General features: G+C 42.6%; 1 protein-coding gene across 2 annotated transcripts in view; it reads left to right on the top strand.

Moving 5' to 3' along the window:
* Positions 1-16,377: 16,377 nt before the first annotated feature.
* The window catches only part of ITGA8 (integrin subunit alpha 8), a gene marked incomplete at both ends in the record, with an annotated part of 178,244 nt that continues 170,887 nt past the window's right edge, over positions 16,378-23,734 (top strand). Inside the window, 2 exons of one of the 2 annotated variants that reach the window (XM_082648292.1) lie at positions 16,378-16,598; positions 17,294-17,427. In XM_082648292.1, coding sequence (XP_082504418.1) covers positions 16,393-16,598; positions 17,294-17,427 — 340 coding nt within the window. The remainder of the gene's footprint in view (positions 16,599-17,293; positions 17,428-23,734) is intronic. The other variant, XM_082648291.1, reaches the window with a different exon arrangement.

Below are 23,734 nucleotides of genomic sequence, written 5' to 3'. Positions count from 1 at the left end.
CGGGAGCAAAAGCAGGGTACTGGGCATGGCCCCTGCACTCAACACCACAAAGTGGTGGGCAAAACACCTAAGCCACCCTTCCGGCCCGACCCCTGGACCCATCCCTACCCTCACCCCATATAGGGAACCAGCCTGCCTCCCTCAGCAAGGGAACTTGTTGCTTGTCCTCACTCCCCTCTGCTGCAGCAGGGGCCCTAATAAAGCCTTGCCTGAATTTCTTGTCTGGCCTCTGATCAATTTCTATTGATTAAGGAGGCCAAGAACCCTGATTGGTAACAACTGTGTTAGAAGAGCCCAGGCTTATGTCAAGATTCCCTGGAAACCCCAATTCTTTAAATGTAACTAATGCCCCATCATTTCCTTTGTCTATGAGGTGACCTTAGGAAAAATCTGCAACCCTGATACTGTCCTCAAAGATAAGAATTTTTTGAAAAGGAGACAAGTCATAAGCAGAGACCTTAGGGCTTATGCTGTTAGGAGCCTCCAACCTTCTCATCCCCTCACTCCCTCGTCTTCTCTTTCACAACCCCTCAATCCTATTTGCTTCCATACTTGAGTCCTTGCCTATTCCCACCCATCAACAACCTTCTCCAGAGTTCAACCAACTCTGTGTCCCTATGCAACAGCCAAGGAGGACCCCAAGCCCACTGCTGCCAGAGAGAAGGACGGCAACCCAAGTGTGGTCTGAACCATTTCCCGCCAGAAGCACCGTTAACACCGTGATTGGGTTTTGTAACAGACGGTTCCCTTATGAAGCCATTATGAGCAAACCAGGTGGGCTGGCCTTTGGGCTAATCCCATTTGTTCCTATCAAAAAATACGGTCCAAGTTCCACACAACCCATAAACACTGGCTTTGGTAGCACCGTGTGTTCAGAGCCCAGGTGCTGCTTTCAGAGGGAGTCACATTTGTTCATAGACACGAGTTGCACCCTCTTTAGTTTTACTAGAACAGGGCCGAGATGCAGGTTTATTTTATTCCTGTGGGAATAAATATATGACTGAAGCCTATCTATGGCCCAGGTGTCAGATACAGAAGTTAACATTAAAAGAAATAAAAATGGAAGGTAAAATCTTCTAACCATCTTTTTCCACTGCCAGGCAGATTTCTATTTTCTTAATATTTTGTTCTAAGAGCAGAGCAGAGAGCTGCCATTTTCACTGTGCTATCCCACAGAGCCTTCTTGGGCCAACTAAGCTAACAGGGAAGCTGAAGGCATCATGGGTTGTCTCTGATTAGAGAACTAACCTTTCTCCTGACTGCCATCTTCCCAATTTGGTAAAAGTTGAGCCTTACTGGGCTACATCTCAACGGATTCCTAATTAGCTTTGGCCTTGTGTCCTTAGAGGCTAAGATCTCTGTAGAACATTAAGTTGGACATGGAGAGAATGTCCTTGGAAGTGTACACACTCAGACAGAACGTAACTCCCCGTGCATTTTCAGGTCTTAAATCGCTTCACTAGTATCTCCACTCTTAGCTGCTAGTTAATGAGAATGAAGCCGCTGTTTTAAATCTGCTGGATAATGTATGACTAATTGAAGACATACAGGTTTGTCTTGCCTCTCACACTATTATAATCTCGTGGTCCCGCCAAACGCACAAATCTTCATCACAGCAAGCTCTGTGTTTGTGGTGGCAAACCTCCAAAACAGTGTTGTTTGGCAAAAACAGGAGTGTTTTTAGCAACAAAATCCAAGACAATTGTGTGCTAAAACGTGAACCCAGTATAGCGAGGGCCAATTAACTGAGCATCTGTTGCATCTGGGCCCAAGCTATTAACCTCAATCTTGATTATCTTCACGTGTAAAACAAAGGAATCCCAGGTCTAGGCGTACTTTACTTTTTTTTTTTTTCCACATAAATCAGAGATCCAAATTTGTCTGCAAATGTTCTCTGGACGTCTGAAGCCCTTTGGATAATTCAGTGGAGTTTTCTGTTTGCTTGTTTTAGTTTCTTGTGAAATGTGTTCTTTAAAGGTCTACTTAAATGTTTAGGCTTATATGCCTAATGTAAGAAATCATCTGTCAGATGGCACGATTTTGAATGAAACTAAAAGAAACTCCAAGTCAAAGTGACTTAATAAAGAGTATTTAGGACTCACGTACCTGAAAAGTCGAGGAGTGAGGAAGACATCAGACGCGGTGGAATTAGAACTTTAGCTCCGTTTATCTGTGCTTTCAGTTTCCTACTCCAGGATGGCTGCCAGCAACAGGGGTTACGTACCACCTCTTTCCTAACCTGGAGGAGAAAGCGCCTCACCTCGCATCTCTCGTTCTATAAACCTGAACGAATCATAGTAGCTATCAGAATGCCAGGCATTGATTGGTTTATGCCTGGGGCACGAGCTTCATCCCCCCACCAATCACATGGCCGGAAAGAGGCACAGGCTGTTTAGCTTACGCCAGTCAGAGCCTCGCCGTAGAGTTCCTGCTGGGTTCAGCCCACCTGAACCACCTGGATACTCTGCAGTGGGGTGGGGGCGGGGGGCTGTGGTTCACCTAGAAATGGGAGAGGTGATGGATGCTACAAAAGCAACTATTGAATGCCAACGGCACCATTTTCTTCAAAAAAAAAAAGAAAAAAGAAAAAAACTGCTTTTTCTTTTTCGAATTGTCATGAGACTACAGATATTGTTCAGAAGCAGCATTTAATTTTTTTTTAGAGTCGAAAGAGAAAGATAGAAATAGGACCGTATTTATCTACACAAAAGAACAATTTTATCAATATTATCACGGTTAGGAATCCAAGCGTTCTGGAATCTGAGTCCTTTGATTTAAATTGTGTCTCCGTCACTTACTAGCTGCATGATATTGGGTAAGTCAATTGGCGTCTGTGTCTCGGTAAATGAGGATGACAGTAGTGCCTACATCATCAGCACTAAATGAAAGCACACATGCAAATAAATCTTGTAGCAATAATAAGTGCGCCATGATGTTACCCATCCTTCACAATGTGGCTTCTATGGGCAGGGACCTCGCCTGCCTTATTCACTGCTGTAACCCCAGTGGCTGGCATATAATAGGTGTCCGATAAATACTTGTGGGAAGAATGAATGAATCTCCTTTCCTCCGTCTCCAACTCTCAACATAAGAGTAAAGAAGAGGAAAGAGTTAAGCAAATTAGAGGCCAGTACAGCTGGAGCCAGTTCTTGGTTGACGGCCAGCACGAAAATCCAGGACGAACAGGGTTTGGAGTTGTAGAGCCACTTTGACTGCGGTTGGAAAAGTGCAGCTGACAGGGTCTGGAAGAGAAGAGAGAAGTGTTTGCTAAATCCCACAGCACGGGCATGTTTTCTTTCTTTCTTTCTTTTTAAGCCGGAGAAGCAAAGGATGAAACTGTATCATCTGGTTCAGTAACATAATCTTAAAATAAAATGAAAAAATCGGGAAGTTTCTCTGTGGGAAAAGAGAACAAGAGGATTCAAAGGAAAAAGACAATAGAGAATTTAATCCAAAACATCTAAAAGCATGTCTTTTTTTCAGGGATTTTCAGATATTGTCTACAGAAAGAGAAAAAAAATTGAAAGAGAGAGAAGAATACAACTGCGAAGATGTTTCAAACATGAGGACTCACATGAATCTTTAAAAAATACCTACAAGAATTCCTTATTCGTGCAGATAAACATGCTCAATTTGGATCCTCCCCCTTCCCCTCTCCCCCAAATCTTTATCAGCTGGGCTTCTACCAAGATGTGGCAGAATATGGACCACACATGGGCCCTGCTCAGTGAGAAGAAACAAAACTAAGCTAAACTCTGCTCCCAACACAAAGTAAGTGAATATTCACTTTGGAATATTCAGAGAAACAATATAAAACAGAAGTCGTGTGGAAGACATAATAAATGCACCATTTCACATTTTTGTTTTAAATACACTGTTTAGTTTAGAATAGCTTTAGATTTACAGCAAGCTTACCAAAAAAAAAAAAAAAGTACAGGTAGTTTCCATATATACCCTGTGCCCAGTATCCCCTGTTAAGATCTAACATGAATATGTTCATTAATCATAACTAATGAACCAATATTGACACATTGTTATTAACTGAAGCTCATACCTTATTCAGATGTCTTTAGTTTTTACCTAGTGCTTTGCTCCAGGATTCCATCCAGGGTCTCACATCACAGTTAGTCATCATGTCTCCTTAGGATCCATTAAACTGTGACAGTTTTAGACTTTGCTTCTTTTGGGTGACCTGGACACTTTGGAGAAATTCTGTAAAGTGGTCCTCAATTTGGGTTTGTCTGATGTTTTTCTTTTGCTTCGACTGGGATTATAGTTTGGGGGAGGTAAAGTGCCGTTCTCACTACGTCATATCAAGGGTACATTATCAACATGAATTACCACTGATGATGTTAATCTTCTGTACTTTTACCCCCTTTCCATACTGTATCTTTGGAAGAAAGTCACTGCACACAGTGTAGGGAGTTGTGCTCTACCTCCTCAAGGGGGCAGTATTCACATACATTTTTTTAAAATTCTAATGTATAGGAATTTGTCTCTTCTCCCCACTTATCTGTATATTCAGTCATTTATATTAGTATGGACTTGCATTAGTCTACTAGGGCTGCCATAACAAAATACCATAGACTGGGTGGCTTCAATAATAGAAATTAATTTTCTTGCTGTTCTGGAGGCTGGAACTCTAAGATCTAGGTAATAGGAGGGTTGGTTCCTGATGAGACCTCTCTCCTCAGTTTACAGATGGCTACCTTCTCACCATATCCTCACTGTGCACATACCAAGAGAGAAGGATTTCTGGTGTCTCTTCCTCTTAAAAGGGCACTAGTCCTTTGGGACTAGGACCCCACCCTTATGACCTCATTTAGCCTTATTTACTTCCTTAAAGGCCCTATTTCCAAATAGAGTATCATGGGGGTTAGGGCTTCAGCAAATAATTTGGCAGGGGGAGGATACAATTCAGCCCATAACAGGGCTCAGAATTATTTATTTTAGACTTTGGGTTATAATCCAATACTATATTATTTATTTTGCTCTTCAAGTAGCCTGTGGGAGCTCTTTCAGCTGACTCTTGTGTCCCCTTGACATATCCCATCAGTTTGGTTTTTGAGCACTTCCTTATTTTCTGTGCTACAAGATACCCCAGGTTCATCTTGTATATTACATGCTCCAGCCTTAGAATCAGCTGTTTCTCCAAAGGACCTGAATTCCTTCTATTGGACAATGGTATCAGAAACCCAGATCTGGTTCCTGGGTTTGCTTGTTGCTGTTGAGTGCTATTGCCTCTAGGCCCTCTCGGCAATAGCAGTTCTTTTAGTGCTTTTTATGTTGACTTTTCAGAGTCTGATATAGTGTCTTGTCCCAAACCTAAAAAGGAGAAATAGGTTGATAGAAAAGGTAAGTTCTTGGGAATCAGACAGAAATCCTGTGATTTATCATCAGGTTTCACCACTTACCAGACAAGTAACCTCCTGCAAGTTACTTAACCCCATAAAGTTTAGGTTTCCTTATTTTTAAAATGGAATATTTAAAAATATGTTAAGAGATTATGTACATAAAGGGCAAAGCAAACCATAAAGCTCATGATCAATAAATATTAGTAACCCCTTATCATATCATGGGCCACCTATTACGTCTGCAATTTGGACTTTTGAGCAAGAGATAATTGCACAAAAACTACTTTGGTAAGTAGTTTTCTCCACATGCAAAATCCAATGCAAGAATAAGTTGACTTATTTATGAAGATTCTGTCCTGTATTTCAAACTAGCTATTGGACAACTCTAAATGGGTATATAGATATTACTTCAAATTTGAAATATTTTAAGCTAAATTCTTTTCCCTAAACTGAGTCCCACATTGGAATTTTTTTTTTTTTTTTTTTTTTTTTTTTTGGCTGTGCTACGTGGCTGGTGGGATCTTAGTTGCCCAACTAGGGATTCAACCCGTCCCCATGGCAGTGAAAGCTCCAAGTCCTAACCACTGGACTGCCAGGGAATTCTCCCAACATTAGATTTTTACATTTCTAAAAGGAGTAGTACCATAGTTTATCCTAATTATCCAGATTCAAACTCTGATAATACCAGACTAGATATTTCAGACTAACCCTACGGCTAAGTATAATTTTAAAATATTGACAAAGGAGACAAAGAAAGAAAAATACCATATTGCTTATATGTGGAATCTAAAAAAAAAAATGGTATAAATGAATCTATTTACAAAACAGAAATAGAGTCACAGATATACAAAACAAACTTATGGTTACCAAGGGGGAAGAGAGGGGCATAAACTGGGAGATTGGGATTGATATATACACACTACTATATATAAAATAGATAACTAATAAGAACCTACTGTATAGCATAGGGAACTCTATTCAATACTCTGTAACGACCTATATGGGAATAGGTTCACTTTGCTGTACAGCAGAAACTAACTCAACATTCAATAAAAATTAATTAAAATTTTTTTAAAATAAAATATTGACAAAGTATCTTTCGATAGTCTTAAAGACATAGGAGCATTTATAAGTCATTAAGGAATTGTCAAGCCAGTGACCAATAGAAGAAGGAAATTCAGAGAGGGTAGTCAATATCTGGAGCCATTTTTCCCTAGAATAATTTTCTATTCCTCTAATGAAATGGAATACTGAGAGGCTGGGGTGGATAGAACTTAATGGGACGAAGGGAACAAAAATCGTAATCCATGGTCTTGCAAAGAGGTTGTTCAATGGCAAATACTCCATATTTAGTGTTGAGACTCTAAACGTCTATACTCTAAGGAGGAATTGGAAATAGATTGGCCCTCCCAGGGACTGAAGCTCAGCTTCAAGTCATCTCAATCTCTGGAAAATGATTAAAATGAGTGAGTGGTATGACTGCTCATAGTCACCTGCCAAAAATAAGCGTTAAATACTATTTGAATGAAGAGGACATCACTGCAGGGCTCAAGTTACTTGTGTAGTTTTTCATATATGATACCCTGGCATTTAATTTTTTTAATATGTTCTTATTTGAAAGGCACCAAGTAAACAAGATAATGTGATCAAAACACAAGAGAAACAACAGATGATATAAATAAAGCCCTCCCCCATAATTCACATAATGAAGTTAACAGACACAATCTTTAAAATAACTCCAAAAATGTTTAATAAAACAAAAACCAAGATTGAGATCTTTGACAGTGAACTGGAAACTATAAAAATAAAATAACCTATGGCAATTCTTTAACTTAAGGGTACACTAACCAAATTTTAGAATTTGATGGACCAATTTAGTAGCAGATTAGTCACAATTATAGAGCTAATCAGTGAACTGGTAGATAAATCACAAGAAAAATATTAAGATGATACATGTAGAACAAAACAGATGGAAAATATCAACATAAAATAACAATAGAGGCTCTACTGTGAGAAGGTCAAACATACACTAATTGGAGTCTCGAAAGAAGATGAGAGAGACAGTGGGAAAGAAGGAATACTTGAAGAGATAATAACTGAGAATTTTTTTAAAGATGAAAGCTATTAACCCACAGGTTCAAGAAGTTCTATACCTCATGAAGTATAAATAAAAAGAAAATCACAACTACACATATAAAAAGCACTAAAACAAAAACTTTTCACTACCCATTCCCACTGCATTGCACCATCCTAATTCTGACCTTTATTTTTTCACAAGTAGACTAATATATTTATGTAACTACTATTCTCTATTTCTCCCTCATTTACAAAGCTGTCAAACTAATATTCCTCAAACATCATTTCTTATCCAGAAAATACTCAGAATTATTTGGTAACCTCTCTACAACCTGATATTGCCCAAAGGAATGTTAATTGAGAAGGATCAACTAAGACAGCAGGACCCAAGGTCCCCAGTGAAGGGCAAGCACATGTGGATAAGTGAAAGGAAAGATTACATAATTCCATGAGTAATCCATAAGCAATCAGAAGTGTAAGTAATAATAATGACTAACACTCATAATGCTTTTCATATGGACCCTCATAGGTTGATGTATTTTAACTCATTTAGTCCTCACAACTCCATATGATATACTGTTAGTATCTTCATTTTACAGTTGGGGAAACAGAGATGGTAAGTAACTTGCCCATGGTCACACAGCTAAGTGACAAAGCTGAGCTATGGACCCATATATCTGGCTCCAGAACCCATGTTCTTAATACCTACTGTCTCTGCACGTATGAGCAGCAATCGTTTCTAAACAGAATCATAGGACTGAGCTGACAGCAAGGATTAGAGTTCAGTAGAGAAATGTTAACAGTGTTTAGAGCTAATCTCTCACCTCCCAAGAGTGAGATTCACGTGAATGAGATCACACTGTGACTAAGGGCTAGACAGCACTATAAAAAGAATTAAGTTTTAGAGCCCTTCTCTCCCTGGGATTACCATTATCTCCATGATTTGGTATGAAAATACATAGTGGCACAGGTTTTTCAGGGATTTCATAGGAAGTCACTCTAACATCTACATTGAACAAGTCCTCCTTGCAAACCAGTTGAAAAATGGCTAAGCTTAATCCATTTGGTTTAGTTTTCTCCCTCCAGAAATGCTACTTGGCATCTTTCTTTTTCTTTTATGAGAGTGTTTTAACTTTCATCTTCTGGTTTTAATTTAACTTGTCATATTTCTAGTTTTTTGTGCATGTGCCCAGAGGCCTCTGGGAAAAGGACACATTTTTTAATAAGTCAAAACAATAAAAACCAGAAAGGTCAACTTAAGTCAATTAGTCACGTTTCAAGCAATCTAAGTAGAAGACAAGAAATTCACTTCCAGCCTTCAAATTGTTCTCTCAAAGACTGCTAACCCTAAAGACGCAGACATAGGGAATGGACTTGAGGACACGGGGAGGGGAAGGGTAAGCTGGGAAGAAGTGAGAGAGTGGCATGGACATATATACACAACAAAATGTAAAATAGATAGCTAGTGGGAAGCAGCCGCATAGCACAGGGAGATCAGCTCGGTGCTTGTTGACCACCTAGAGGAGCGGGATAGGGAGGGTGGGAAGGAGACGCAAGAGGGAGAGGATATGGGGATACATGTTTATGTATAGCTGATTCACTTTGTTATAAAGCAGAAACTAACACACCCTTGTAAAGCAATTATACTCCAATAAAGATGTTAAAAAAAAAAAAAAGAAGACTGCTAACCCTGGAAACAGACTAGGGCATTCCTGCACAGAGAGAATTAAAGTGATCAAGGTCATGGGTACAGATAACTTAACTGTCATGGTAAGCAGGAAGCCTTTGAATGTAAGTTACACAGATGACAAAATGCATGGATACCATAGGAGGCGTATGGCATTCTATAGGGGCTCTAAATGTCCTGACTTGGTTCCATGTCTTAGCACAGATGAATTCTGCTAAGATTGAACTTTTCTAAGTCAGGGGCCCCAAGGGACCCCAAGCCATAGGGTCCCTTGTTTTCCATGTCGGTGTGAGCAGAGTAACAACCTCATCTTTTTTTAAAGTTGCATCATTAATAGTCCATTTTATTCTTTGGTTGATCATGTGGCCATGTTCTTCGGAGGTAAGTGCTCTCCTAAAACCTTCCCCACACCCATTCTTCTCTAACCACCCCCTGTTAGTTTTGCTCCTGGCACTCACCCACTTAATTCTATTCTTATCAGGTTGCCATCTCCTCACTGCATCATAAGCTCCAGGAAGGGAAGAACTGTATCTCTTAAATTCACAAGCGTATCTCCAGGGCTGGCACAGTACCTAAGACATAGTTGGCGCTCATATTTGTTGACGGGATAAAAAGAAGGAATAAACAAATAGAAAAGTTAGGTAGGCCAGTGAGATTGAGTGGAATAGAGTCCTTGCACGAGTGACATGGAAATCTGATTTGATTAATAGCTAGCTGGGAAAATATGAAATACTGTTTTTATGGGCAAATTCTTTCCTACCCTCCCTCCTCCCTTCTTTCCTTCCTTCTCTCCTTATTTTCTCTCTTCTTTTTCCCTTTTTACCTGATTTGCAAAGTTACCACAAGGAAATAAAGATGGTGATAAACGTGAGAGAGACCAACTCAAATTTGGGAACTTTGTAATGAAAAGGTCATCTAAATGTCACCATTTTTTCACAAGAAAATCTCACACGCTTTAATAGGGTCACAGACACTAGAGGGCAGTCCTAGACACCCTCCTAGCATCTTCCCACCGTGGAATAAACACAGCAACCTAGTTTGGGGTTTAAAACACACTCAGAGGGCTTCCTTGGTGGGGCAGTGGTTAAGAATCCGCCTGGCGGTGCAGGAAACACGGGTTCGAGCCCTGGTCCAGGAAGATCCCACATGCCGCGGAGCAACTAAGCCCATGTGTCACAACTACTGAGCCTGCACTCTAGAGCCCGTGCTCCGCAACAAGAGAAGCCACTGCAATGAGAAGCCCGCACACCGCAACGAAGAGTAGCCCCCCGCTCGCCGCAACTAGAGAAAGCCCAGGCGCAGCAACAAGGACCCAACACAGCCAAAAATAAATAAATAAAATTTAAAAAAAAAAGAAAAAAGAAAACACACTCAGATCACCAATCAGATGCTCCAGCCTTCATCTCCTCCCATAAGTGAAGGACTCCTCTGTGACTCCCCCACCTATTTGTAGGAGACCTTTGTGTCTCGCCGGAGTCCTTCAGCATCCTCCAAGGGCCTCCAAAGGCCACAGCTGCTGTCTCCCCCTGGAACCCACAACTATTTACCCTCGTCCTGGGTCCACAGAGATGCCTGCAGGATTGTGTTCACAAAAGCCTCTGCTTTCAAGTCCTGGTGCAATGGGGTCAGTGTTTGTGTCCAGCCCGCCCCCCTGCCCCCATGCATATGTTGAAATCCCAACCCCCAATGTGATAGTATTGGGAGGTGGGACCTTTGGGAGGTCATGAGGGTGGAGCTCCATGATGGAATTAGTGCCTTACAAAAGGAACCCCAGAGGACTTTCTCACCCCCTTTCTGCCATGTGAGAATACAATGAGAAGTAAGCCGCCCAGTCTATGGTATTTAGTTAACGGCTGCCTGAATGAATTAAGACGCCTGGCACGTGCACAGGTGGGGAGAATGCCTCACTCCTCTTAAGTGACTCTCTTTCCACAGCACCAGAGTTTGAGGCCCTGCACCCTAACACCCTATTGAAATTTAACAATAATAAAACCCCTCGAATATATTCCCACAGCCTCCTAGGCACTGGACTCAAACATAAGCTTTTGGAGAACTGCACTTCCCAACTGCTAGACTCCACATTTACAACTAAGATGTTGTGAGCTTTTCCCCATGGAAGTTCGCTTTAGTCACTGTGGCCAACCCATCAGACGTGTGTAGGTTTTTCAAGATTCTGCAGTGAACTGGCCCTAATTAAAATCTGTCAATCAAGGTCTTGCGTATAAGCTCAGCTGCCTGGGGTCTTTGGCTCTCAGGAAGGTTTATCCTCGGATGTCCAGGTTCTGGAAGAACATCATTGGCCTCAGTTACCTTCCTTTTTTAGAGAAGGAATTGTTTTATTTATTTTTATTTTTGTTTAAAGCAGAGTTGTTTTTAAAAGGCTCATTCTAAAAAGAGATCGAGTCAGAGTCTGGTGGGAATTTTCCTTCAGCTGAACCAACTGCTGGCTGTGCTTGAACATCTGCCAGCACGGGGGCCACTGCTGCAGCACTTTTAACTTAAAAGTGGCTAATAAAATCACGAAGGGAAATCATAAAAGAGAATGACAAACAAAATTATCAAAAAGAAAAAAAAAAGATTTTACTATAATGAGATTCATCCTCCAGGGACCAGAAAGAGAAAATTTGCAGACATAAGCTTATGCTAGCAGAGACACTTGACAGATTTAAAAGTTGTTTGCCCAAAGTAAGTTTCATTGATTAGTGTTTACTAATCAGTGGTTTCTAATATTGCAGAAACTCTGAGTCCAGTTGGGCAAAAAAAAAATCAAACCAAAACCAAAGAAACAAACCAAAAAACCCCTGCGATCACCTCAGTTACCCAAAATACAAGAAGAGATTGAAAAACTACCTTCCATTTGTGGTGCATTCATTTTTAAAGCTGATGGAATCTTCAAGAACACATTGTTTTTACACTGGCTTATTTTGCAAATGGTTCAACATATTGAAGTTGTGGTTGTATTAATGAAACAATCAGATCGGGACTCCCCTAGCTCTTGATTTGGAGGCAGGATCACTTTTTATCACATAAAGAAACAGATTTAAACATAGTGGGGAGGGACTTCCCCAGTGGTCCCACGGTAAAGACTCTGCCTTCCAAGGCAGGGGACGCAGCTTCGATCCCTGGTCGGGGAACTAAGATCCTACATGCCGCGGGGCACCTAAGCCCACACACCTCAACTACTGAGCCCACGTGCTGCAAACTACAGAGCCCACATGCCCTGGAGCCCTCACACCACAACTAGAGAGAAGCCCCCGTGCCGCAACGAAGACCCGACACAGCCCAAAAAATTAAGAAAATAAATAAGTTAAAGAAATAAATATTTTAAAAAATTGTTAAGAAATAAAATAAACAGTGGGGAATAGTAATTGGTTATTAAGTTACAAATGTATTTGGTCTTCTGTTAAAAAGTATGCACTAATGGTTAAATGTTACATCTCTATTTTTAAGTACTTCATACATGGCTACAACCCAGAGAGCATTTTTTTTCCCTAGGGTACTCTTTACTTATGTATTTTTGGAATGTTTGGGCCAAATCTGTTCCATCTTTGACCTTTGGGTTCTTTTCTTTTCTGTTTAGGCAAACAACTATGTATACCTTTCTCAGTATTAAATATACACGCGTACTCACGTACTCACACACTCAGTATTAAACATACACACGTACTCACTCACATGCATGACAAACAATTCCCAGACTTGCTTTTCTGACAAATAAATCAGTGCTAGTAGACCTTTAAAATGTCAAACTTCTCATTCAGCATAAGACCTGTCACTGTCCATGTGTTTCTCTGACTGCACCCCAAATTTTACTGATTGGCATGGTTCCCACATGTCAGAACAGTGCAATGTGCAAGACACCTATGCAGACCTATTCTGTCCCTGTAATTATTGCAGATTTTTTTTTTTTTCTGACTTCTTGGAAGATTTACTACTCTCCCAGGCTCTTGGTCTCCCAGGGAGGTCAAAGAGCTTCAGGTAAGTTTGCTTCCCCTCCGCTCTTTGAATACCAAGGTACCACCAAACCCTTTTCTGAGACCTCTTAACACACTGCTACATTATGCCACGTCTCAATCATGACTCATGGGCATGCTCAAAGGGCCAGCCCAGAAGAGCTTGCTACTTCAGAAAGGTGACTTCTCATTATTGCCATAACTTACAAAAACATACTTATAGACCTAAGAGTATGAGGAACTGTTTTGGCATCTGCTGGTCCTGGGTTCAAATCACACCACTTACTTGCTCTGTAACTTTGTATATGCTTGTACCTCTCTGAACCTTAATGCCCTCATCTGTACAGTGGAAAGTGACACTATTAAGAATATAGGCTTGTTGTATAAATCAAGAACAAGTGTGTTTTAGAAGAAATGGACAACTATATGTATCCAATTATGTGGCAATAAGTAGAATTTTCTTTCCTGGCCTACCCCTATCTTGAATTAAAAATAAGGAACATGCTAGAAATATCAAAAAGCGAGCCAGTAGCAAAAGGGGATACCCTGGTGATGTGCTGATTTATACAAATCAACACATTTTATAATATTGAGCTACTTCTGTCTGGTAAGTTGGTATGTGGACCAAGTGTACATCTAGGATTATGCTATCACTTTCTTTTTGTTTTTAATTGCACTTTATTAATTTAAACAAATAGAGATGATGATTGCTTATGTTATCTTTGTAAATCTTTTGAAACATGCCCTCATAAAGACTTGAGAAAAGGCTGGATTTTTTAACTCAAAATACTTTTTTAAAAATAATTTTTATTGGAGTATCGTTGCTTTACAATAGTGTGTTAGTTTATACTGTACAGCAAAGTGAATCAGCTAGAGATATACATATATCCCCTCTGTTTTGGATTTCCTTCTCATTTAGGTCACCACACAGCACTGAGCAGAGTTCCCTGTGCTATACAGTAGGTTCTCATTAGTTATCTATTTTATACCAGGTATCAATAGTGTATATATGTCAATCCCAATCTCCCAATTCCTCACCCCCCCCCATTACTTTCTACCTATTTAGGTGTTCCATTTCAACATAAGACTTGCCTACAATGTGATGAATTGACACATTTCAGTATGGAGCTGAGGTTATTTCCCAGTCTCAAGGTCTCCCACAGCTCTGAATATGCCCATGTGTGCGTTGCATGTGAATTACTCATTGAAATTTACTCTAGGGAACATCACTTTTATGAACAATAGTAACCTGACCCAAGGTAGTGGAGTTCGTATCCAACACAAGTGGACTTTTAGACTGAGAAAAATGTTTTCTACCCTCTACTTTTAAGTCCTTGTCCGGGAAAGGACTATCCAGTTAGGAAATGATCCAGATGTGATGATTTGCTACATAATCTTCTGATCGCTTATTAATGTTTAGCATTTCTACAGGGATGAGACAAGCAAAGATGAAATGTAAAATTTAATTCAGTCTGCCAAGTGGGTTCTAATGTAAGAGAGAGAGAGTCTAGCTTTTCAATGGGAGCAGAGATTTTCCGTGGATGGACTCCTACATCTGCACCACCAGACTAGACCACTGCTCTGAATCACACTTTACGCTTCCAGCTTCTTGGGGATCCCATGCTAGTAACAGACTCAACAGGTCCAGCATCTAACTCACCATCTACCTCCCAGTATGCTCTCCTTGCCCATTGCTTCTGTTTGTGATTCTCCTCTTCTTAGTCAATACCTGCAGACTCGCCTTGGGCTCTCCTTCACTTTCCTTCTGCCATCAGTCTTCTGGCCCTTTCCCTGCCAGAAAAGGGCCTGTTGGGCTTCCTAGTTAACCCGTTGGGCTTCCTTTCCCTTCCATCTGTTAATCATGTCGAAGTCCTCATCAGCCAGTGCATTTGGGCAACAGCTGCTTTGCTTTCTCTTCCTTCTAACAACCGACCGCCTTCCACCAACACACACACATCCTCTACTAAACTTCTGGAATCCCTGTGGGCATGTCATGCCTTTGCTGTAGAACCGGCTCCCTCTGCCTCAATAAATGTTCTTGTCATGAAGATCCTTTCTCAGGATGTCCATCCCTATCTCCCACTGCTCTCCAACCCACACTTTTATTCTGATCCCTTTGCACAACCATTTCATCCCAGCCTTTCTGTCTTTAATACCTTCCCTCAATCACTCCGCCCCCAATGTCCAAAGCCAAGCCTCATATTCAAATTTCTGTTGAAATCTACCAACACATCTCCTTAAAATACTGTAGACCCTACGCACCTCTCCCGTCTCTATACCTATATAACCCCAGCACCACCCTGTTTAACGCTTAATAGCAGCTCTCTTTCCCCATCAGTCCTGTTTACCTGGAAGACCACATGTTATGTAAGGGCTTCTACGTCACGGTTCTTCTCTGCCTTCCCCCCTACTCATCCCTCACTCCCTACCCCAAGCAGAAGACACAGAAAGAGATCAGTAACACCGGTGGTGGATTGGAACTGAAGTTTGAACTCCCGCTGACTCCAACCTACACCCTCGACCCCTGCTGGGGGTAAACTGGAAATTCCGACATTCCCACCTTTGCCAGTCTTCACCACAATTACACAGGGTTAAGGACATATAGGGCCGAGTCATTTAACGTGTGCCACGTGCCTTTGAGAAAGACCTAAATAAAATCTCCAGGATTGCTCTGTTTATCAGTTACCTCGGCAGGGAGGTCGGGTAGAGGTGGGGAAGGAGAGGACTGTACAAACGCACATCGACCCTGAAAGGGTCTTCAGGCTGTAGAGGTGATGCAAAGATCCCGCTTGGTCTGGCCTCGTCCCTCGTGCTGGGGTACGCTTTCACAGTCTTCCATTTGGGAGACACTGGAGTAAACCCTCGCCCCATGCGGCGGGGGCCAGGGGAGGGGGGAGATCGGCTTCCAAAAGCAATGGCTTGACTTGGCCTGTGTGAGGCTCAGATCGTTCTTGAGATGTAAAAAAGCCGGGCGGCCGAAACAGGCGCCGGCCGCCAGCGGAGCCGAGGGCGGCGAGGGAGTCGCGGACTCCGGTCCGCAGTGCGCTGACGCGCCGCTAGGAGACGCCCCGACCGCGCCGCGGCCCCTCCCGCTGCCAGAGGAGGGCTCGGATCCCCTCCGCCAGCCCCCCGAGCCGCGGGACCAGGCGGCCGGCAGACCGCAGGGGACGCGCGGAGGATCGCCCGGGGCTGTCACCGCGGACGCGCCGCGCGCACCGACCCGGGCCGCGGGCATCGGGGACCGCCAGCCGCCACGCCCGCCGTTCCCCAGCCGGGGTCTTCGGCTCCCGCCGTCCGGTGAGCACCGGCCGGGCGGAGGGCGATGTCCGCCCGGGCCCGCCGCGGTCCCCGGGGCAACCGGGCGCCGCCCCTCGCGCCCCTCTGCTGCTTCTCGGCCGCGCTGGTGGTGCTGTGGTCGCCCGCCTCGCAGGCGTTCAACTTGGACGTGGACCAGCTCACGGTGTACGGCGGCCCCGAGGGCAGCTACTTCGGCTACGCGGTGGACTTCCACGTACCTGCCGCTCGCACGTAAGTTTCCCCGCGCGCGCGGGCCCACCCCGCCCCAGGATGGGTCCCTGCCCCTCTGCCGGGGGACCCGCGCCTGTCCCCGCAGCCTGATGGCAGGCGATCGTGAGAGCCCATCGCGCTGCCCGCTGGGGGTCCCGTCCGGCTCCCCGCCACCAGCCTCTTCTCTCGCCTTCCATGCTAGATGTGCCTTGTGAACTTTGAGCTAGGGACATGCCGCTTGCCTAGAATCCGAAGGTCCCGGGGAGGTCCCGAGACAAAGACTTCAGCATCGTACAAAGGGGGAAACGGGACCGAGCGGACTCAAGCCAGTGAAAACCACGACCGCAACATGGTCTGTTTATACGTAGCCTGTAACCGTTAAGGGTCTGGGCGCAAGTGCTGTCTGCTACAAGCAGCTGGGCTCTGTCCTTGGCTATTCCCCCCCATCCCCGCCCGCCCCTCTTCCCTCAACTCACTATATACATAGCTCCACCTAGAGAAGAATTAGGACTATTTGCACCCTCTTCCAAACCAGGTTTCAGACGCCCATAGGTTTCCGCGAGGAAATCAGGTTTGACAGTCGGTCTCCATCCTAAACACGTTTCTGCCCTTGACCCCGACCCTAGTCTCCGTGGGCAGGCTGCTCCAGAGACTGCGTCGCCTGCGCTCACGTTTATGATTCCCAAGGAGTAATTCCTCTCCAACCCTTTTCGCAGAGCGAGTGTCTTGGTGGGAGCGCCCAAAGCCAACACTAGCCAGCCAGACATCGTGGAAGGGGGAGCCGTCTACTACTGTCCTTGGCCCGCCGAGGGGTCCGTGCAGTGCAGGCAGATACCGTTTGACAACACCAGTAAGTGATACTTGTCATTCTCAACTGTGAGTCCTGGTTTCAAAGAGCCACAGCCATCCTGGAGTCAACTGTCCACTTTCTTTGTGCTCACGTGGCCTGTCTGATGGGTCTGTGTTGTGGGCAGCGCAGGTCCCTAGAGAAATCAGCTTTTTAAAGCCGGAGTGAAGGGGAGGAAAATGTTGAGTGCACCCCAGAGGGGGAACGGTATTTTGAGCGTGGGTTTTTGGGCGCATCCTGGTAACTTCTGTTCCCTTACTCTTCCTAAATAAGCATTTTCAGGGGGAGTGGATGGTTTGGAGAAAGGCAGATGTTATACCCTAACCTTGATTCCGGAGAGAATTTGGTTACTTCCCAAGGACAAATCTGGGAAAAGACAGATCCTTAGCATTAACAGTGCCCAAGCTCTGGAGGCAAGAGTCAGCTGCTACAGACCCAGATATCACTCCATGTTGCTGTTTAATTCTTTACAGAAAGACAGTTTTCTTTCAAAATATTGGACATTGGATGCAAACTAGTACAGGCAGAGTGTGGATGGATTACATTCATTTCCAAAATCCCTGGACAGATGTTTCTTATTTAATTAAAGGGAAAATACATTTTAAACAATTCAGGCTGTTTATGTTTCCTCTGGTGTTTTCTCCTTGGGTCTTGAGAAAACAATTTAAACTTAATGCTTTCAAAAACGTTAACACTGAATGTTTTAATCTGTACCTCCAAAACGTTATGAATTCAAAAGGTATGTATTATCAGGAAGCAAATACCTCTTTTCAGAAAAATGTGAATGTGTCAACTCAAATAATGTTCTTTGATGAACAATCAATTAAAATACCTTTTGCACCACACAGCTATTTTATGATATATTCTTCATTATTGTTACATTAGTATGAATTTAGAATTTATGTAGAACATCAGTTTTCACAGAATTTTGATGAAATTGGATGGGTGTTATTTACCTGTTACTTTAACTGATTTGCAGTTTTTATTTTAAAGGAGAAAATAGTTTCAATTCTAAGTATATAGGAATCATTTCAAAGAAAAAACTCCTATGCAAGCATTAGCTTGAATTATGACCAAACTAGGAAATATTTTATGAAAACACTTTAAAATTATGTTTTTCATATGTGTCTATATATGGTCACAACAGCTCATTTACCATTTTATGACTAATTCAGCCACTTGATATTAATTTGTGAAAGAAATCTTTCAATTTGTTGTTGAATCAGGACTTTAGATGCTTCTAATTACTGAGCTCTAGCTTGAGAATAAATTTCCTAAATCAGAACAATTAAGCATAAAGTTAAAGGTATTTTACTAATCCACATCAAAATCATTTGTATTTTAAAAAGTATTTTAAATGTAAGCCTTGATAAATAAAAACATAAATTGTTGGCATATTTGAATTTAAGCTAAGGGAAATTAGCATTTGCATTTTGAGACATTTGATGTATTTTTACCAACAGTCAATCTATAGTCATGGACATGAATTTAATAACCTTCTAGAATAGTCCCATAACATATCAACATATCAAATCAGGATCTGGTTAGTATATTTTCTCTTTGATAAGGAAGAGTCAATATCTTATCCAGATAAGATAAGTCACACCTGAATACCTTTCTAAGTACTAATCCCAGTAGATGTCACTATTCAACAAATGAAAACCAGAGAATACAAACATCAATATGAATTATTGAAAACTGACCACTCCCAACCAAAACTCTCCAGTGTTAAATTACAATAGGCAGCATTTCCCAAAAGTTCATTCTAAAGCAACTGTTCGGAGCTTTCAATTCAGTTTCCCACAGAGAACTAATGCTGAAAGATTGTGCTTTGGTTTCCAGAATAACCCATAGGAATGCACTTAACCCTTACTGTAGCTGAGTCATATTTGCAATGAAACAGTAGGGGACAAACTAGTACAATTCTGGCGATTAACTAAATAGGAAAATAATGAGTGTTGAGAAAATATCAGTGTTCCTTGGAGAAAGGGGGGTAGATGACACCTTCTGCACAGGTTCTCAGGAAGACATCTGGATGTTGCAAAGGGCTTTCGAGATTAATGCTGCTGGTTCTACAACTATGTCTTATTTTACTCCTAAATGGATGGGTTTTTTTTTTCTTTTTTCTTTTTTTTCCTCACGGCATGCAGGATCTTAGTTCCCCGATCAGGGATCGAACCCATGTCCCCTGCAGTGGAAGCATGGAGTCCTAACCCCTGGACCACCAGGGAATTCCCTGGGGTTTTTCTCTTGAGAGATGCATTCATCCTACTATTTTATACTTGCAACCATAATCGCCGTAACTTGAGGGTTCATTAAGTGGAACAAAGTGAGGGAACCAGGGAGGGAGATAGATGTTTCTGAAATAATTGAGCAAGAAATGAAAAAAAAAAAAAAAAGCAAGGCATAGGAGACCACACAACATTTGTAAGAAATGAATGGTCTATGACGGAATGAAGAAAGCAGTGAACAGTGAAAGCCTGGGCGAGTTTCAGAGAGAGAAGAATGACTGAGAAAAGAAAGTTCCCCATTTAGCCATCAGGGGGTACTGTGGGCCCAGGAACCTTGGCTGCTACTGGGAATGGCCTGAGAATGGGTGGGGGAATAGGAATCAGAGGACTGTGGCTCAGAGGTTTGCTATTGAGTGGGGGCCAGCACACTACATACACATCATTTCTACCAAAGACCTTATCCATGAGCCACAAGACGGTGGAATTGCCAGTGAATGCCGTTTGCCGCAAAGCTGTGAAAGGAAGGGAGGGACAGCAGGAGCCTGTAGAGCTATTTCCAGTTCAAGTGTCGGTTCTGTGAGCAGAGTATGATCTTGGAACCAAAGATGAAAAGCAGAAACAGAGGCATTCTGACTCTGGGTGTTGCAGGCAATACTACCAGATGTGTTGCATTTATTCATCACCTACTATGTGCCAGTCACTTATACACATTATTTCTAATCCATACAACAAAATGACCATGTAAAACCCATTTTATGAGTAAGGCAACAGACATCAAAGGTGTTTAAAAGATACATCCAAGGGCTTCCCTGGTGGCGCGGTGGTTGAGAATCTGCTTGCTAATGCAGGGGACACGGGTTCGAGCCCTGGTCTGGGAACATCCCACATGCCGCGGAGCAACTAGGCCCGTGAGCCACAACTACTGAGCCTGTGCGTCTGGAGCCTGTGCTCTGCAGCAAGAGGGGCCGCGACAGTGAGAGGCCCGCGCACCGCGATGAAAGCCCTCGCGCAGAAATGAAGACCCAACACAGCCAAAAATAAAATAATAATAAAAAAAAAAAGATACATCCAAGACCACACAATCATAAACAATAGATGCAGGGCTGGTCCTAACAGACTGCAAGTTCAAGGTTGGATCCTATGGAGCTGAGGCACCGCTCCCCTCCCCTCCCCCTCCTCCACTCCCCCACCCCGAAGTTACCTTCACAGGTTCCAGTTAAAATGACCCTCTAGAGAAGATCTGAAAGGGGAAAGCAGTTTGGGCAGAAGGTTGTGGAAATCAGAGGTCGTAGAGACAGCCTTTGTCTTGGTGGGAAAGATGGGTTGTATATGCCCCCTCAGCTGCCTCTTGTCCTACCCTCTGCCCATGGGCAGCAACGTGCAGGTTTCCCCCAAAGAGGAAGAAAATTTCTCTGCTTGACAAAGTAGGGGCTCTGAGTGCTGGACACCCGCAAACTGAGATGCACATAATAGAGTGTGATGCGTCGGGCATCAATATAGATCACATTACAAATATACCTTTGTACAGAGAGCCATGACTGTCTCTGTCTTCCACCCTGTCTGCTTTTACTATTACATCTGAATTTGAGACATTCTAAGTAAATTTGACCTTTTAATGATGTTGTTTCAACTTGTTCAGGCCCTGGGGGTGTCTGTAAATTAATGCTCGCTGTGGTAACTTACTAAACTCTCTCAGCCTAGACACTGGGGGAGACTGGCCTATAATTTAGACCCTGAATCTGGTTGTGATCTTGAACCTTAGTTTATTTAAGGTCAACTGCCTTTTTTTTTTTCTCTCTGCCTTTGCGTTTGAAATATTTTTCATTAAATAGTAGTCATTTATTTTATTTTTACTTTATCCTATAACCTGGATTTTAAAAATTACTTACCATAAATGCAAAAATAGAGGAAGCTGGGAATTGCCTAGCACTTCAAATGTATGAATACTATTAAAATCTGTGGTCCTTTCAAGTATGAAAAAAGAAAACTTTCAGGAAGCATATGGTGGTGGGGAGGGAAAAGGGTAGATAATTTTCCTGCTCTGCACAAAATCAAGTGGCTCCAAAAATGTCCTTCTCTCAGCTCCCTCCTGGCTTTCCTTCTTACCTCACTAAAATAAAATACCCCCATCACCAAACTGATTTCTTCCACTTTTGCCTCTAAACTGTGCCCCACGTCTTCAATGTAGAACATCACGTCTGCCAAATTCATGCCTCTCCTTTCTAAATCTACTCCAAGGTTCATTGTTTTTCTTCTTCCTACATTTTCCAAACCCATGTGTGGATTACATAAAAACTCCTAGGTTACAGCTCTCCAGCTAGAAGAAGGGTGAATGAGACAATGAAACAGACAGTCCATCTTTGGAATGATAAGAAGGCAAATTGCAACAGTGGTAACAAAAGCGGAGTACACAAATATTTGATTGTTTTAAATGCTCGAATGCAACCTTTTGCAGTGAAAGATAATTGCATGTGCTAATAATGATGATAATAATCACAGCATTAGTAATCACGGAGGGGCAAATAGTTGGGAACCCTCCCAGTTAGAGACCCACTTACAGAGTGAACAGGAAGAGGTGGGACGTACCACTGAGATTTGGAAATCATCTGAGAAAGACAACCAGAATTTGCCTGGCCTTAATTTAGCATCTTTGTGTTCAAAAAAAAAAAAAAGAAAAAAAAAGAAAGAAAGGAAAAAGTAAAACTTAAAATGGAAGACAATTTGGTTAGGGTATTTCAAAGCTCTAAAATGGTAAGATTTTTTCGGAATTGTGTTTTAGCTTGGAGCCGGGAAGCCTTTGTTGGGGGTGGAGGGGCGGGCAGGAGTCTGTTTTATTTTTCATTTCATGTCGAGTGAGCCCACAATAAGAAGCAGCTTAAAGCATCTGGCGCTGTGACTGGTACAGGGTTGTTTTTCGATAGCATTGGGTGTGCCCTTTTTCTCGTGTGAGGGTTGGGAAACATATTGGTCACATAAGTCTTGCTTTTCTAACTTCCTCAGAAAGAAACCAGTTTTTGTTCAGGAACAAAGCAAAGGCAAATGCAGGGCAGAGCTATCCCAGTAAATGACAGAGGAGATAACACCAAGGTGATAGAACTCAGAGAGAGCAGATATCTGGACTCCAGTAAGTTCAATTGAAAATGGAAAAAAAAAAAAAAAAAAAAGGCGGAAGGCAGCCCAAAGATAACCTGCTCCTTTTAAGAATCAATATTGCCAGAGTTAGGGTAAGTTTTGCTTCTCACACACACATGAAAAAAAAAATGTATACACACACACACACACACACACACACAGATTAGGGCAGAAAGCTTACTCTGCTAATTACTGATCCCGCTGAGTCATCAGGGGTGCTTAAGCTGGAAGGCTTACTTATTCTAGAAGCAGTTCATGATGGCTCCCATGACTGACAGGCTGGCCCAACAGATGCAACCAACATCCCTCAGCTTCTCGCAGTTGGCTCTAACTTTCATGTGACAGAACACAATGGCCATCGAAGTCCTGGCATGAGAAGTGAAGGGGGAGCAGTCCCCACAGCTCGCAGCACCGGAGGAAGCAATTAGAAAACGGAAGTCCTTGAAAGTCCAACTAGAAATGGGAAACAGATCTGCTCTACGGCTAGTTGAGTAGAATGAGCGTTAGGCGCCTGTTGCTTAATCTGCAAAATTCTTTCAAGAAGCTGGACGTGTGTGTGATGCAACAGGCTTCCAGGCTCTTGGCAGGAAGAATCCGTGCAGCAGCTGCAGCATTCTGGGAGGACTGTAGGAAATTGCCTTGAAATTGTTCCGAAGGCAAGAAAAACGCACTGGCGCATTGAAGCCGGCCAGGTGTGATGTACGAGTTCAAACTTTACCTGTTGTGTACAGAGTCCTGTATCTGTGAGTTGTGTTGATGAAGAGAATTGCTGACATTTCTAACAAGCTCAGCTAAGCAGTTCCCTGATGGACACCATCCAGATACACAAACATGGGTTTTTGAGGAAGAGAGAGAAAAGACTAATTATTGATCTTCTTAAAAGTGCTCACTTTAAAAATAGTTAATTTTCAGAATTCAGTTCAAATACATTTTCACACAACATTTTA

The sequence above is a fragment of the Grampus griseus genome (assembly GCF_964374135.1).
Source record: "Grampus griseus genome assembly, chromosome: 2".
Classification (NCBI taxonomy): Eukaryota; Metazoa; Chordata; class Mammalia; order Artiodactyla; family Delphinidae; genus Grampus; species Grampus griseus.
Note: the sequence above shows the minus strand (reverse complement) of the source record. Positions and strands in the feature narration are given on the sequence as shown.